General features: G+C 44.2%; 1 protein-coding gene and 1 long non-coding RNA gene across 2 annotated transcripts in view; one reads left to right on the forward strand and one right to left on the reverse strand.

Annotated features, from left to right (window-relative positions):
* SPOCK1 (SPARC (osteonectin), cwcv and kazal like domains proteoglycan 1) overlaps nucleotides 1-18,335 on the reverse strand; it is a 525,708-nt gene that overhangs the window by 143,476 nt on the left and 363,897 nt on the right. The window contains exon 4 of the mRNA XM_019027018.4: nucleotides 16,940-17,054. Within this exon, the coding sequence (XP_018882563.2) occupies nucleotides 16,940-17,054 (115 nt within the window). The remainder of the gene's footprint in view (nucleotides 1-16,939; nucleotides 17,055-18,335) is intronic.
* Nucleotides 4,429-7,730, forward strand: LOC134758590 (uncharacterized). The gene is made up of 2 exons (XR_010133941.1): nucleotides 4,429-4,804; nucleotides 7,230-7,730. It is a non-coding gene; the product is annotated as an uncharacterized lncRNA (long non-coding RNA).

Here is an 18,335-nt window from a genome sequence, read left to right on the forward strand (position 1 = left end):
GTTTATCACTGGCCACTTTGGGCAATACAGTTGGTACTCAACTGCCCCTCTTGTACAGACAAGATGCTCAAAATTGTGTCAGCACAGGGAGTAGTAAGCCAATGTGTCCCAATGCTATTCCACAGCAGAACCAGACAGAACCTATTCTACCTAGACCGTGTTGAAGTTATCAAGAAAAAGCCTTTTGACTCAACCTAAGGAAGATAACTCAAACATCACATACGAGCTGTCCACACAGGAAAGCTACCTCAGAAAGTTGGTAGGCAGGCTCGCAATACTGCAAGAGTTCAAGCAGAAATCACCTAGAGGAAGGGGATGTTTCCATTTATTTAACCTTGTCATCACTGAACATCCTGAATCACACTGAACATCCCTGTATATAAACCTGTATGTGAATGTCTATTTACTTCCATGAGATAGATCCACAAAAATGGAATCAAAGAATCAAGCGGGTCAAAATACCCACCAGAAATGTTGCACCAATTTGTACCCCCAATCACCCTGAAGGAGCACAATTTCATCACCCCAAGCCTCTGCTCTGCCTATTTCTACCAGGTATTGCTCTGAGAACCGCTCTGATGCAAAGGATTTGGAACCACCACTGAAGAACTGTAGGTAATCACAGAGCCATAAAGAACAACAAGCCAACTTTTCCACGTACCACAAGACGAAGAAAATGGTGCAAGGAGAAACTGCTCAAGTTGGAGACCAGGTAGACTGGCAGGAAATCACATATTTCAATTAGTTTGCAGCATATTTCAATTAGTTTGCAGGTGTATCCTGGGCTCCCACATGGCAGAGAGCAGCAGCTGCAGGCCTGAGCCCCTCTCAGGGTTGAGCAGCTCACCACCCAGCCCTTCTTCTCTGTGCTTCTCCACAGGACATAAAGCGAACCCCTGAGGATGCTGCCTGCTGCCTCCCCAGGCTTATTTCTGGCTGAGTGCGCAACACAGGCCTCAGGCAGCCCTGTTGCCTCCTATTCTGAAGGGCAACATGGGTGAATCCTGTGGACCAAGGGGAGAGGAATCAGACCTTAGAGAGAAGAGATTCTGGAGCCTACAAGCCTCATGGCTGAGGCAGTCCTTAAGGATAAACCTAGGCCAGGCATGGAAGAGCCTCAGGGCTCAGGACCAGTGAAGAGCCATGCAGGCCCTCATCGAGACAGTCAGCAGTGTGCACACTCAATACCTGTCTCTCTCCTTTTTTACTGCCTTAAGGCAGATCCAAGGCCATTCTGCAGCACTCTGAAGAACACAGAACTGCAGGTCTGAGAGACTCCTTGGGCCACTGGGATGGATGACATCCTCTCACCACCAAGGCCAAGCCTGCAGCTGCAGAGGAGAGCTGACTTTAGATGTGTGTAGTCACTTTGCACAAAGAGAGGAAGGCAAAGAGAGAAGGCCCTAAATAAGCAGGCTACCAGGTCGGGCAGGGTGCAGAGTCTAGTTATGTTGCTCTTTCTCAAGAACAGGGCCACTTTCACAGCAGACTGACACATTACCTCCAGTTTCCCTGGGGAGTTTCATAGACACATTCTGAGTATTTTCTGTGTATCCAGGAATGTGGTAGGTTCTATGCAGCAAACAAAAGGAAATGGAATATACTCACTTCCCTCATGGTATTAACAGCACTAACTCTTACTGTAAGCATCACTTTGCAACTCGGCTGACCTAACACAGCTTCCATTAAGTGCACCAGCTTGGCCCTGTACCCCCAGTTCCTTTCTTGATTTAACTGATTCATTCATCCATTAAACATGCCATGAACACCTGCAGTGTGCCAAGGCCTGAGCTAGGCACAAGGGATACAAGAGTGAACTAGTCATGCCCGCCTATGGCTGACACTCCAGAGGGAATCTGGGCATTGCAAGTGAGTGGTAAGAGCAAAACAAGCAGTGGAGTGTTCATTCAGCCAGTAGAGAAAACAACAACTGCTGTAGATCAAATGTTTGTGTCTCCCCAAAAATCCATATATCAAAATCTTAACCTCTAAGATGATGGTATTAGGAGGTGAGGCCTTTGGCAGGGGTAATTAAGTCATTAACTCACCTCTCAAAGGGATTAGTGCCCTTATAAAAGAGACCACAGAGAGCTGGCTAGCTGTTCCCACAATGTGAGGACACAGTGAAAAAATGTCCTAGTGAAAAGGGACTCTCACCAGACACAGAGTCTGCCAGTGCCTTGACCTGGAACTTCCTAGCCTTCAGAACTATGAGAAATACATTTCTGTTGTTTATCAGCCAGTTTATGGTATTTTTGCATAGCAGCCCCAAACACGGTAAGATGGAAAATTGGTACTGAGAAGTGGGGTGCTGCAGTGACAAGTACCTAAAAATGTAAAAGCAGCTTTGAAACAGGGCAATGGACAGAGGCTGGAAGAGTCTGAATGTGCATGCTGCAAAGAGCCTAGATTGTCATGAAAGGATCTTTATGGCTATTCTCATGAGCACCCAGAAAGAAAAGGAGAGAGCTGTAGAGAAAGCTTTGATCGCCTTAGAGAATACCTAAGTAATCCTGAACACAATATTGGTAGAAATTGGATAGTAATATAGTTGGAATATCTGTCCCCTCCAAATCTCAAGTTTGATCCCCAGTGTTGCAGGTGGAGCCTAATGTAAGGTGTTTGGGTCATGGAGCAAATCCCTCATGAATGGCTGGCTGGGTGCCATTCTCACTGTAATGATTGAGTGTTGAGTTCTTGCTCTTTTCGTGTCCATGAGAAATAATTGTTAAAAAGAGCCTGGGACTTCCCTCCTCTTTCTCTCTTGCTTTCACCCTTGCCATGTGATGCTGCTCCTCTTTGCCTTCCACCATGAGTGGATGCTTCCTGAAGCCCTCATCAGAAGCAGATGCTGCACCATGCTTCTTGTACAGCCTGCAGAACCATGAGCCAAATATATATCTTTTCTTTATAAATTACCCAGCCTCAGGTGTTCCTTTATAGCAACACAAACATATTAAGATAGCAAAGGCTATTCTGATGAGGACTCAGACATAAATGAGGAATATATTATTAGAAACTACAGGAGATCAGGCACAGTTGCTCACACCTATAATCCCAGCACTTTGGGAGGCCAAAGCGGGTGGATCACCTGAGGTCAGGAGTTCGAGACCAGCCTGACCAACATGGAGAAACTCCATCTCTACTAAAAATACAAAATTAGCCAGGCATGGTGGTGCATGCCTGTAATCCAAGCTACTCAGGAGGCTGAGGCAGGAGAAACACTTGAACCCAGGAGGTGGAGGCTGCAGTGAGCTGAGATCACACCAGCCTGGGCAACAAGAATGAAAACTCCATCTCAAAAAATAAAGAAACTAGAGGAAAGGCCACTTTTGTTAGAAAGTTGTAAGAAACTTGGCTGAACTGTGTTCATGTCCTAGTGTCTGTGGAAGGTAGAACTTGCAAATAACTAAACTGGATGTTTGGCTGAGGAAATATCAAAGCACAGTGTTCAAGAAGTGGCCTGGCTCCTCCTGATTGCTTACAGTAAAATGACTCAAAGATGAGATTGTTCATCAACAGGGAGGCAGAACTTAAGGATTTAGAAAGTTCTCAGCCTATTCATATTGTAAAGAATGAGAAAACATGATCTAGAGAGAATGCCAAGGGTATGGTAAAGTGACAATGTATAAAGGAGATTAGTATGGGTCAGCCATCGCAACAGAAGCCAGGTGCTATTCAAGACAATGGTGAGATTAGTCAGTGACCTAAACAAAAGCCAAGAGCTATCATCAAAGACAAGGAAAGAGCAATTCAGAAATCATCAGGGCTGCTCTACCCATCACAGGCCCAGAGTACAAAAGCCACAGTGAGTACTATGAGGCCACCACAGAAAGACCACATTAGGGCAACGCCCACCTACTCCAGCAGCTCCATACCAGCAGAGCTACCAGTGTATGGTTCCAGCCCAAGAGAGCTATGGTTGCAAGAACTAGAGACACTGCAGGGGGACAGGGCTGCCTGGAGCCATCAGGGGCCCAAACCCTGCTAGGCAAAGCCGTGGGGGCAACACAGCCATCTCAATGGGTCCAGAAGGTGAGACTCTCACTCCAGTGGGTCTGGCAGGCAGTACCCCTACCCCAGTGGGTCTGGAAGGGAGTAGCTCTGCCCAGTGAGCCTGAAGGGCAGAATATCAAGTCACAAAAGATTATTCTTGAATGTTAAGGTTTACTTCTATTTGCCCTTTTGAAGTTTTGACTTACTTGGGGCCTGTTATCCCTTTCTTCTTTCCTATTTCTCTCTTTTGGGATGGAAATCCTATACCTATCCCACAATTATATTTTGGAACCACAAAACATGTTGGTTTCACAGGTTCACAGCTGGAGACCAATTTGCCTCAGGATGAACATTATCTTGAATCTCATTGCTACCAGATTTAGATGATATTTAGATGAGAGTTTGGACTTAAGACTTTAAAGTTGATGTTGGAATGAATTAAGACGTTTATGGCTATTGAGATAGAATGAGTGTATTTTGCATATGGAAAGGACATGAATTTAATGGGGGTCAGAGGAAGAATGCTATGGACAATGTTTGTGTCTCCCCAAAATTACTATGTTGAAACCTAATCCCCAGTGTGAGGGTATTTGGAGGTGAAGCCTTTGGAAAGTAATTAGGTCATGAAAGTGGAGACCTCATGAATGGAATTGGTGACCTCATAAAAGAGGCCCCATAGATATTCCTGGCTGCTTCTGCCACGTGAAAACACAGCAAAAAGACAGCTGTCTATGAAACAGGAAGTAGGTCCTCACCAGACACAGAATCTGCCAGTACCCTGACCTTGGATTTTCGAGCCTCCAGAACTGTAAGAAATAAATTTGTTTATAAGCTGCCCAGTCTATAGTATCATCTTATAGCAACCCAAATGGACTAAGATAACAACTGACACCACCCAGAACATTAAAAATAGCAGGACCCTTTGCACATATGATCCTGAAAATCTCTGTGAGATTAGCAAGGACTGTTCCCCCATCTGATTGTTCCCTGAGGAACTAGAGGCTCAGATGAAAGACTAAATTTATTGAGTGCCTACTATGTACTGGTACTAAGCTCACTGCTTTCCTTATAAAAATACCACAATGTGGGGTTTAAAGTAATCATTTTAGAAGGAAATGGAGATTCGGTGCAGGAAGCAGCTTGAGGGCAGAGTGGCTCTTACACAGAAGACAGGTTTGGGGCAGCACTGCCCTGGTCCCCCAGCTGTGCCATTTAACAGGTGTCAACATTAAGCATGGCCCAGTGGGTCTGAGCCAGTGTCCTCATATGCTCTTAAACACTAGTAAATACTAATAAACACTACTAAGTAATGCTCCTTATCTGAGTTCAACCCTCCCCCAACCCCAACTGCAGCTGGAAGTGCTTTCTTCCTTCTTAGAGCTTCCACTTTATTTCATGGGATTGTCTATCTTCTAGATTAGATTATACACATTCACATTCTTAACCTCCTCTACTAGTCTACAAGCTCAATGAGGATATCGTTAGGATTTTTAATGCACACAGAACCCTCTAGATTCTCTCATGTGGTACAAAAGTCTGCTTTAAAGAACAAGAATTTAAGGAAATACAGTCCACCCTAAACCACACAATTCTATCACTCTCCAACTGAAAGCCACACAAAACATCCCATTATACCTGGTCTGAGAGCTGCGCATGTCCTCATGGTCTTCAAGGTGTTGAAGAATCTAGCCCTGCCTTTCTTTCCAGCCTCATGTATCCATACTCCCTCTTTCCTGAAGCACAGGCCTCCCCTTTCTCACTTTCTTTTGGACACCGAGCTCCTTCTCTTCTTCCCTGACATAGGGCCTTTGCAGAGGCTGTTCCCTCCACTAAGAACACTTCCTCTCCTCTCTGCCTTGCTGGTACCTACACCTTTGTAATTGCCTGATAGGTTCTTCTTGCCCGCTACACAGAGAAAACCAATTCACCAAGACTGTGATATTATAGTAGAAAAAGAGTTTAATGTGGAGCTAGCCAAGTGGTCAGACAGGAGTTTTCTTGCTCAAATCAGCCTCCCTGAGAATTCAGAAGCTAGGGATTTTATGGATAATTGGGTGGTCAGGGGCCTAAGGAATGGGTGCCACTGATTGATGGGGGATAAAATCATAGGGCTGTGAAAAAGGGTCCTCATGTACTCAGTCCTCCTCTGGGTAGGGGCCACAGGACTGGTTGAGTTCTGAGTCCCAGGTCCAAGTGGAGTCAGTCAGGCGCTTGATGTGCAGGTCTGAAGATATCTCAAAAGATCAATCTTAGGTTCTACAATAGTGATGTTATCTATAGGAGCAATAGATAGAATAGGGAAAGTCACAAATCTTGTTACCTCTGGTCACATGACTCCTGAGCAGCAAGGGATCAGAGAAAGGCAAGCTGGTAGACAATGGCTGGTTATTGTTTAGCTACACCTACATTTTAGCCGAATTCAGACCCCTCCCATAATCCTAATCTTGTGGCTTTTCATTAGACTCACAAAGGTGGTTTTGGTCCCTGAGCAAGGAAAGGGATCATTTTAAAGAGGGAACTTCCCCTCCTTTCTTCCCCCCTCATCCTTCTTTCAAAGTTTAACTATAAACTAAGTTCTTCCCGTAGTTGGTTTGACCTGGGTCCAGGAATGAGTGAAGACAGCCAGCCTGTGAAGCTAGAGGCAAGATGGAGTCACCCATGCTAGACTTCCCTCGCTGTCATAACCTTTACAAAGGCGGTTTTACCTTTGCCCCCTGCAGAGGCCTTCACTGTTCAACCAATCTAAAGTGATTCTTAAACCACTCCACTCTTATCCTTCTTAATCTTACCACAGTTCATTACTTATTTTTTTTTCATCTGTCTCTTTCAATAGACTTTAATCTCCACATGGGTAGACTATGCCCACTCATCACAAAACTCCAAACATATAACACAGTGTCTGGCAAATGGAAGGCACCCATAAGTATTTGTTAAATAAAGAAATTATCACAAACTCCAACTTAGTGGGATCTGAATTAATGATCCATAACCCACGATCACCAAAGCATGCACATGAGCAGTTTTCTGAGCTAGTCCTGCTGAAGCAACTACAGGAAGGACTCAAGCTCTAAAGCATTTCATCACTGTCACCATATTCAGAGATGGCCTCCCCGGTGTCTGCCAAGAGAAGGTATCTAGCTCCAGGCCACAGGGTCCCTTGTCACTTTGCTGTCTACTTGGGAATTCCTCACAGTGAATGGAAAGTTTGAGCTGGGTCTCCTCCTTTCCTTCAGGTCAATGTCACTGTTCCGAAGCTAGACTTGCAGTTCACTGGGAAGCATGACACCACAGCACCTCCAGCTGTGGACGCATCATGGACAAGGCAGGCTGAAAGGAGAACTTCTCATTACTTGCACCACAGCAACATTGGGCTCAATGTATGCCCATGAAAAACCTCGTTTAAGAGAATGCCTTGGAAAGGTGCCAAGGTCCCCAAACTAATTAACTTTCATCTCTCCTGTCCCTCTGTGTACAGAGGGCCTGCCCTCTGCACCCTCTCTCCATGAGGAATATTAAACATAGAACATCAGCTTGAGAACACTCTATTTAAAGCAAAAGTCCTTCTAAAGATAGCCTTGAATGTCCATCTAAATCATCCTAAGTCCATTTTCTGGCCCAGAATCCACAAGGCCAGCGCCCCAGATGGGCCCTACTATGGTGGCTTATATCCATAAAGAATGTCTTTCATGGTTCATTGGTTGGATTAATCTGATATAAAATGTCTAAACTGAAAACCTCTGGGTTGGGATCTTGATGAGTTTTGGCAGAACAGCAAGTAAGTGACAGTAGATTTATTAAATAACAAAGGAAAAGGAAAGTGATTAAAGAAAAATTAAAATGAAGTAAAAGTGGGAAAGTTCAATCTCATAACTTTTATAAAAGAAGATTATATGGGCCAGGCGTGGCGGCTCACACCTGTAATCCCACCACTGTGGGAGGCTGAGATGGGCAGATCACAAGGTCAGGAGATTGAGACCATCCTGGCTAACATGGTGAAACCTTGCTTCTACTAAGAATACAAAAATTAGCCAGGCATGGTGGCACATGCCTGTAGTTCCAGCTACTCAGGAGGCTGAGGCACGAGAATCGCTTGAACCCGGGAGATGGAAGTTGCAGTGAGCAGAGATCACGCCACTGCACTCCAGCCTGGGCAACAGAGGGAGACTCCATCTCAAAAAAATAAAAAAAAGATGACGACATCTTTGTGAGGAGGCCACACAGGCTCTGGTCTACCTGAATACTAAAAAATATCTCCCCCCGGGTGTGGTAGGTCACACCTGTAATCCCAGTACTTTGGGAGGCCAAGATGGGCGGATCACGAGGTCCAGAGATCGAGACCATCCTGGCTAACACGGTGAAACTCAGTCTCTACCAAAAAATATAAAAAATTTGCTGGGCGTGGTGGCAAGTGCCTGTAGTCCCAGCTACTCAGGAGGCTGAGGCAGGAGAATGGCGTGAACCAGGGAGGCAGAGCTCGCAGTGAGCAGAGATTGTGCCACTGCACTCCAGCCTGGGCAACAGAACAAGACTCTGTCTCAAAAAAAAAAAAAAAAAAAAAAAAATCTCCAGAACTTGCTAGGAATTTTGTACTCAAGATGGGCAATTTAACATCTTCAGTGAATTGCAGGGGGGCTCAGTTTTGTCATTTTCTCAATGTTTAGGGAGAGATGTGCTCTAGCAATTCACACCTGAGTGCTGCCCAGCAAGATCTGATCCCTAATGGAAATCACACCTAGTAATTATCTATTCAAAATAGGCACACCTACCTCAACCTCCTCTTTCTAATCCACTGAAATCCGATGTAGGAAATATACCAATATGTACATTCCTTAATAAGCAAGGACACCAATAAATACAGCAACTGCAGCCCCATTATTCTGGGCAGAACTGCAGAGAAGGGCAGTGCACTTAATGCCATTTTACTGGAAATGGAATCAGGAAATCGGAGGGCATTGCTAATCAATCCCTGGCCCTACCATTCCCAGCTTTGCAGACGCTTGACTTATTAGCATCTGAGCATGTGCACATCCTGGGAATTCAACCATAAAACATTCTCCATCTCCTACAGATAAAACATGGCTCAAAAAAAAGATGGTGATCCAGTGCTTTGGGGTCAATGGAAAATATGAACTTCCCCCTCTGGAAGCGCTTTTTTTGTTGTTTTTTGTTGTTGTTGTTGTTTTTCTTCAGCAAGTGCAGCCTGGAGGGGAGATGCCAAGCTCCCAGGGCAGAGGCTCTGGTTCTTGAGGGCACATCTAGAAACTACCAGGCCAGGCAGGAGGTAGGAGTCTCACTGGTTGACCTTGCCAGGTAAACCTGCCCCACTCACACCCATCTTCAGATGGCACTGAAAGCAAGGCTTAAATGAAAAATGGGAAAACAAGGCAGAACAAGATGAGTGTGTCACATTTTACTGGCAGTCTTCTTTTGTTATTTTTAAAAATGTATTCGTAGGCCAGGTGTGGTGGCTCACACTTGTAATCCCAGCACTTTAGGAGGCTGAGGCAGGCAGATCACAAGGTCAGGTGATAGAGACCATCCTGGCTAACACAGTGAAACCCCACCTCTACTAAAAACACAAAAAAAATTAGCTAGGCGTGGTGGCATGCACCTGTAGTCCCAGCTACTCGGGAGGCTGAGGCAGAAAAATTGCTCGAACCCAGGAGGCGGAGGTTGCAGTGAGCCAAGATTGCACCACTGCACTCCAGCCTGGGTGACAGAGTGAGACTCCATCTCAAAAAAAAAAAAAAAAAATTGTATTTGTAAAGGGGGACCCCCAGCCTAGCGAATTTGCCTGACAATGTGCAATATCTGCCTCTCATTCTGTTCCTTAATCCAAGGGACTAAAAATTTCACATAATTATTCACATCTCCATTATGAATTGCTTTTTACTCTCTGCTGCTTGTCATCAAGGTCATCTAATCAATAGTCTTTGTTTCAGAGAGAAAAACAAAGGAACAGAGGAGTTAAGTGGCTTGAGAGTTATAAAATCTTGTTCAGTGAAGGCTCCACCAACAGCTAGGTCCTTAACCCGAGCACAGCCATAAAGTGCTTCTGCTGTTTAAAAAAAAGAGAGGGGCGATTGTGGGTTTAAAGTAATTAAATATCTCTATGTTTAAGTGACATGTGGTTTGAATGATTACGTTCAGAAAAGCCAAGAAGGGGAAAAATGAACTCAGAATTATTGCTTTGGGCACAGAAAGAAGAAATAGGTTTAATACCAGGGCATGGACTAGTTGCTTTGCGAGGGGCAAGGATTGGGAGAAAAGGTCCCAGGCATCTGTACAGCAGCACCTCTAGGGCCAGGAGCAGATGGGCTGGGGGTGGGGGGGGAGTGGGGGGGTGGCGGTTATCACTAAGGGAAATGTACATCAGGCTCCTGGGAGTTTGCCCCATGACTCCACAGCAGAGGAGGCTGTGCAGCATAGGCAACAGGCACGGACTCTGGAAGTGCAGTGACCTCCACTGTGGTTCTAATCTTCCCCTTACTGGCAGTGTCCAATTAGGACAGTTATTTACACAACCTCAACAATCCCATCTGTAAAATGGGTATTATAATACTGACCTAGCAGACTGTTGCGAGAAGTCAGTAAGATTCCTCCTGCAAAGTGTGCCTAACACAAGATAGGTGGTCAGTAAGCAGCAACCTTGAGCCAGCCGCTTTCCTTCTCATCTTCTTTACTGTCCAGTGGTATTTATTTGCAGAACAATAGACCACAGTGATGATGTTTCTGTTTACAAAGATGACTACTCTGAAGAGGGAAACCCAAAACTCCGTGCATTAATTCCACAATCAGTGTAGGAATATAGCACCAAGCTCTCATTGGCACCCTATCCAGACCCAGAACACAGTAAATGAAGATCCTCTGAGCTTAAAGGAGAACCCCAAAGCAATGCATGAGCCACTTGGAGAAGGGGCATAAGCTACATAAATATAAAATCATAGTAATGAATGTGGGCACAATCACTCTTTGGTCACTGGCAATGCCTTGACTTGTGAAGTGCCAGAAAGCCAACTGGACACCCAGGAATTACCCACCTCCTGCATGGCCACGTGTCTTCCAAACCTCGACAGCTATGTGTATGTATAATCAACCAGTTCAAAGCCCCTGTAGCAGGAGGCAGTGCTTTGTTGTAAAACAAAACTGAGATGAAATAACCGTCATCCTTTCAAATCTCCTCTGAGAGTTTGGTATTTGAGGCACATTCTGTGATGTACTTCTCTCTGACCTCGAACACTTTGATTCTTTTTTTCAAGTTCACATAAAAGACTGAAAACTCTCAGATCGGTCTACTGTATCGAGAGCCTCGACTGGATCTGAATTCTTTGCTGGTGTGGAGAATTAGTTGTTATTCCAGATAGTTAAGAAGTGGAGATAAAGGGCCATTACATTAGAGAGGCCCAGCCCATTGGGAAGTCGGGCCATGTCTGCTCCTTATTTAAAAACAGATTAGTTCCCACTGCTCCCCAGAGGCTTCGAAGGGTACACTTAGATATTGTAAGTTCCATCCTGACATCCCTCCCTCCCATTCACAATACACTTGCAGAATTTGAGAATGTGGCTTGTCTGGAAGGCTTAAAACAAATGCTTCAATTTTCCATTCTCCAAATGAAAATCAATGGCAACAGAGAGGTAAAATCAATGTTCAGCACTCTGTAGGGAAACCTCCACCCTCTGCCCCACGATCTCCCACCCCACAGAACAATAAATCAGAACCAGCCATGCAGACTAGCAGAAAATCCCTGAGGGCAGAGCCCTCTGCAGGCTTAAAGACTTTCTGTTTGTCCCCCTGTCCCCTAAGAGAACATTTTTCTTAAGAATGCCTATGAGAATGTTGCTAAAACCTAAGTCAGGAAGAATAGCACGAGGTTGTAATAAAAACCCTTCTTCCGCAAACAAACCCATTTACCAATGGGATCCTGGGCATCTAAGACCAGAGTGTGACTTAACTGTCTCCCAAAGGGTCTACTTTATGATCGAGGCTTACAGAATGCTTAGGCACTCAATGATCACTACTCTGAGGACAAATAACCTGCTTTCTGTCATCACAGATTGGTCTGTATTCTCTACAATTTCAAGTAAATGGAAATTGTACAGTATCTCCCCCTTTTTGTGGGAGGTTTGTCTTCTTTCACCCTGCTTAATTATTACCAGATTCATCCATTATGTTGGATGTATCAATAGCCTATTTCTTTTTATTGCTGAATAGTAATCCATTATGAGATAGACCACAATCTGTCTACTCATTCATCTCTTGTTGACATTTGGGTTGTTTCACAGTTTTTATCCATCACACATAAAGCTGATATGAACATGCAGGAGGGAGTCTTTAAATGCACATATGCTTTCATTATATTTTACAATCAAATCTTTTGTTGTACATGTTTTGCAAATATTTTCACTCAGAGTGACTTGTCTTTTTCATTTTTGTAAAAGTGCCTTTAGAAAACCAGTGATGAAGTCTAATTTGTTGCTTTTCTTTTTGCATTACAGTTCAGGCTTTTTGTGTCCTACTTAAGAAATCTTAGTCAAACTCAAGGTCATAACTCCTATGTTTTCTTCGAAGCCTTCTTCCAAGACTTCTAAAAAAGCCTGAGCTCTTATATTTAGGTCTATGACTCATTTCAAGTTTTTTTTTATAGTATGTTATATAATGATTAAAATATATAACTATATTGCTTGAGCCCAGGAGTTCAAGGTTACAGTGAGCTATGATCGCTCCACTGCCCTTCACCAAGATGACGGAGACTGTCTCAAAAAAAAATTATATCTATAAATAATTTGTAGTATCATTAAAATACTCACTTATAAAAATTAACTAAAGAGGATGTAATCGAAATTTTTATATGCAATATAGGAACCACTTGATGAGTTTTGACAAAAACACACCAATAGACAAAACCCATGATTTGAAAAAAGAATGGAAGAAAATATTCCACAATATTTTAATTACTGTTTTTAGATAGTGTGACCATTGCCTATTTCTTGTTTCTTTTTTTCTCTACTTTTAATGTTTTCTATAACAAGCATCAATTATCATTACACCAAACTAAATTAAAAATTATTTTCAAGTAGCTTAAGAGAAGGCTTCCTGATTCCCAGCTGTCTTCACACTGCTCTTTTGTGCAGAACTGGCCCTTTTAGAGAACTTGAAAGATGAACGTACTACAAAAATCTGTCCCTTGCAACCCCACTCTATATTGCTTAACAGCAGGAAGGTGTGAAACAAAGAATTTCCAAAGAGAATTCTCCAAAGAGAATATGAGTTTACCTGAAACCAAATACAAATGCCACCCTAATCAAGGAGAATTCCAGCAGGGGAGGGCTGGCTGCCTTGCTTGGCCCCCCACTGAAATTGCTTGCCTGCCGGCCCTGACACACTGCAGTCACAGATGTGTGTGTCAAACAGCTTCTCTGCTCACTCAATCTTCACAGACAAGGAAAGCTAATGAAATTCTCTCACTGATGTGCTCACTGTCCTTCTGTCTTGATCTGCTTGCAAAGATAGCCTAAGTCTGGAGCCTCATAATCAGCTAAAGCCTGGCCTGGCTAACTCTCTGTGTGCACTCATGATTGTCTGGCGGGTGAGATTTGCCTCTTAAGCTGCTGCAGAGGCCAACTTGGCTGGCAAGAGTGCCTACAGATGTTTCACAGAGAGAAAGACTACTTCCCTGATTGATGAATAAATAGAGTTGTCAACATGGTCTCCCTGGTCAGAGGGGACTCCTGGAGTATAATGTGGAAGGACAGATGTTTCTTCTGGGAAGGTGTCCAAGACCCTTCAAAGAGGTATGCACTCAACTGATATCGTGGACTGAGTAATTCAGCCTCTAAGAGGAAGAGAAGGAAGGCTGGACATAACAACCACAACAAACACACTCAGGGACTTTCTGGGCCAGGCCACCTCCCAGATCTTGATAAAGGAGTGGGCACACCATCTCAGCCAGCACCTCCTCCTTGGGCTTTTTCCAATGAACCAATGGGCCCAATTATCAGAAATCCCATCATCTTCTTAGTCTACACCTGCTGTGAATTGCAAAGGGGGCAGCAGAAATGATACTGTCATCCTCACGCTAAACCTCAAAGGCTTCCTCTTGCAGAAACTGCAGACGCAGGCGCAATCGAACTGGGTAGGGACCAAGGCACCTGTAGCGAATTACTTTTTAGTCAGTAACTTGCAACTTTGGAGATTTCTGGCTGACCTTCCGAAATGAAGTAGATAATAATAACTATTATCATAATTGTCTCAGTAATTGTACGAACAGCTGCTATTATTTGACAATAGACTATGTACTTTACACACCATCATTTTATTGAGCACTCAAACACACACACACACACACACAAAACACTCTGCAAGGATTCATAAAATTTATCACCCATAAACCCTCCCTGTAAGAATTACTAGAGGATGTGTTTCAGCAAATGAAAAAGAGGAATGGTAGAAGCACTGTCATTAAACCTATTGAACAGATAAGGAAGCACAAATTCAGAAAGATAAAATAACTTGCCAAGGCCACTTGGAAAAGGAAATAGCCAACCTGGGAATTGAGCCCAGATGGGTCTCCTTCCCAAATCCATGCTCTCACCCACTGTAATTTTATGGTCACCAGGAGATGTGGGAGATGAGGATTACAATTTTCAACACAAGCAAAAGTGTTGGTGCTTCCAACACAGAAACATGGCATGCCCAGAAAAACACCATTTACACCTGGATATGCCTGAATATCAATGAGGCTGCTGAATAGGTCTCAAACCGATTTGAGTTTAAAACCAAAAATGTCTTGTCTAACACTTCCAGAAAGGGCTATATCCTGCATTGTAGAAGGAAACATGCAATGGACTCTCCATCTTACACACACACAAATACACACACACACACACACACACACACACCACACACACATGGCTAAACAGCCTAGAGCACCATCCCAGAGGGTATTTGGGTATTTTTAATTCATATGGCCACATCTTCCCTCCATCCGAGAAGAAAGACATTGCATGTAGCAGGAGATTCTAGGCTAGTTTTCTCAGATAATATATACCTTAAAAGGAACTTGAAATAATAAACCCCCCCCAAAAAAGTGGTATTTTTTTACATACCACTCCCCAATGAACTTGACTTTCCTTGAGGGTAGGAATAGGGTCTCTTGTTTACCTCTGTAGCCTTAGTGCCTAAGGCCTCAATACCTTTTCGTTGAATGTCAATGAATGCATGAGCAGACAATAACAGGTAGAATGAAGACATCAACATATTGTAGTAGTGAAAACCATAAGCTTTGGAGGCAGACAATCCTGGGTTTGAATCATGCTGCTGCTTGCAAACAAATTACTAATGCCTCACTAGCTTCAGTCCTCTCATTTGTAAAGCAGAGACAAAATAAATACCAAATTTACAAAATGGCTGAAAGAACTCAAGGAAACAGGTGCTGAGCACAATGCTAGCACAGGCTGAAGTATTCCAGGGATACAATCTAGCTTTACTAACAGGAAAACAGTTCAGTCTCGGGACAGAGAAAAGCACATTATGATACCTTGCATCTTGCTCTTGTAGAGACAAAGTCTGATTATTTTAAAAACAACCTTGACAGTGACCTCAGAGCAAGATGACCCTGGAAGCTAGGTCTATTGTTGCAGGTGCAAGGCTTAGAGAGGCCAGAGGGGTATGGGGTGGGGGCTGCTCTAGATGCTCACCTCATGCCAGGAGCACCATTTCTCTGCCAGACCATGATTTCAGAGGGCAGGAGCTCCCTAGACACATTCAGAGGAAACTATTTACCGGATTGAGGGAAATTAAAACATACCCCCAGAGGAACAGCCAAGGGGACCAGCATTGCTTAGACTTCAGGAACAGAGGGAAGGGAGAGGACCCATTCTGCATGGTCCCAGCTCAAGCTGGAGATATAAAGCAAAAGTTCTCGGTGGGGAGCAGATTTAAGTGGGAATCTTTATTTATCTAAATTCAGAAAGGTTGCTTTATTTGTCTGAGGTCATGGTACAGTGCTGGTGAGCAGCAAAGCATACTACCCACTTGGGAACTGGACATGGGTAACTCCAAAGCCCCACTGTGACACCTCTCAATTGTACAGGCAGCACAGGGAAGTGCAGAATATGCACTGAAATTGCCTTCCTCTCATCCCTGCCCCATCTGACTCCCTTCTTAAAGAAAGCCCATTTGCATGTGTATGTTTGTTTGCTTTCATGCTTCAGGTATTTTTGCAGGACCAAAGGCAGAAGCAGTCTGAATTGAAAGCCTGCATCCATCATTTGTGAAAGCCTAAATCCACTGGATAGATGATGCTGGGAGTGGAGTTAGGGGTAAAAGCAATGGCTTTAAGGACCCTGAAGAAGATGGGGGATACTTCCCCCTGGGCTGGGGAAAAGAGGATATCAGGGGCTGTACCCTGAGGAAATAGCATGTTCCCAGAAGGAATGGTGGTGTGGTGGTCCTGAGAAAGCAGGACCCAAAAACCAAGGATGGCAAAGATGCTACATCCAATGGGGACATGGAAGCAGAGAGCCCTTGGGCTTCAATGGACCTCGAAGAATCATCACAGTGAGGTTGTTAGTGCAACCAGGAGACTAAACACTTGGCCCCTGCTTTCTTAGTTGTAAGTTTCCTGGGTCGTGGCATCACACTGGGAGGAGAAAGTTCTCAATCATGACCAAGAAGGAATTTTCTGCTCATCTGTTCAGATCAGGACTCAGAGTCAAAATGAAGTAGATTTAAAGGAAATAAAGATGGACATTCTTTGTAAACCTGTGTTTGAGAACTGAGATTCCTATCATAGTCAGAGTACAGGCACCAAACACCATACAAATGGCGACCCTAACACTATGCTCTCCCCTCCCCATATCCCCACGTCAAAGACTGGAAACCCTCAGATCTGCCAGCTGCAGAATGCCTCCCAGCCCCCAGCCCCCGGCCTTCCTGCCTTACCTGGGGAGCAGGTGCTTGCGGCTGACACACAGCGCAGTCTGGTAGTCCTGGGTCACACACACTTTGTGAGGGCTGCATTTTACCTTCAGGCAGGGGTCCTTGGATGGGTCCAGAGCTGAGGCAAAAATAAGAAGGAGGGCAGGGTTTAGGACCTCCAGGGAAATTTAATTTTTCTTTTTTTTTTTTTTTTTTTTGTTGAAACGGACTCTCGCTGTGTTGCCCAGACTGGTGTGCGGTGGCACGATCTCAGCTCACTGCAACCTCCCCATCCTGGGTTCAAGTGGTTTTCCTGCCTCAGCCTCCCAAAGTAGCTGGGACTAAAGGTGCACGCCACCATACCCGGCTAATTTTTGTATTTTTAATAGAGATGGGGTTTCACCATGTTAGCCAGGCTGGTCTCAAACTCCCGACTTCAGGTGATCCACCTGCCTCGACCTCCCAAAGTGCTGGGATTACAGGCCTCAGCCACTGCACCGGGCCTTAATTTCTATTTCTACTTAAATAAACAGATAGGAAGTAAACCAACCATGTGTTTGCCCTCGGTGCTGTTCTCTGAGGCTGGAGGGGAACAGAATGAAAGCCCAAGCCAGGGGAAATTCTGTGTCTATCACACATTCTTCCTCAACATCAGGGGAGCAATTCCTTTGTGCTTTGGGAGTTTCAGCATCTTCAGCTCAGGCAGGAATTACTTTTAAAAAATCCTTTAGAATCTCACATGATCCAAGAAACAAGAGCTACTACTTTTCCCTCTTTGGTTATGAATCTGGTGTTGCTTTTTATGACTTCATTCATGCCTAAGTTTACTTATTTCCTATGAAAAGTCCTTGAGGACAGAGTTTTTGGCTTCCATTCAATAAACACTAACTATGTGCATAAACAACCTATTTTAAGTTTTTGAAGAACTTCAGGATATATAAGACAGTTTTGTGCCGCACAAAGTTACAATGTAACAGGGAGGGGGAAAAGCTTACACATAAATATTTATTGTGCAAGGCAGAATTAGATAAGGACCATGACGGGCATATAAAATGATAACAGAACCCAAGAGAAAAACGGAGATCAATTTCTAGGGCAAGGATTGGTGAAGCATTAATATGTGAATTGGATCTTGAAGGATGGGCAGGATTTTGAAAAGCAAAGATAGAAAAGGCAATCCAGTCAGAGTGAACCGGCACAGCGAGTGTAAGGAGGCATGTTCGGGCAATCATAAGATACTCAATCTGACTATTAAGTGTGGTTTGTGGGGAGGCAGTAATGAGACAAGAGGGGGTGAGGGGAGTTGATTCAAACAAAGTAACTCCAGAAAGGGTCTCCAAAGACAGCAGTTCATATATTGCAACATTTCCTGGAATAGGCTGAGCAGCAGGCCCTCGGCTAATCAGCACTCTGCATGCTG

Source organism: Gorilla gorilla, chromosome 4 (assembly GCF_029281585.2).
Source record: "Gorilla gorilla gorilla isolate KB3781 chromosome 4, NHGRI_mGorGor1-v2.1_pri, whole genome shotgun sequence".
Classification (NCBI taxonomy): Eukaryota; Metazoa; Chordata; class Mammalia; order Primates; family Hominidae; genus Gorilla; species Gorilla gorilla.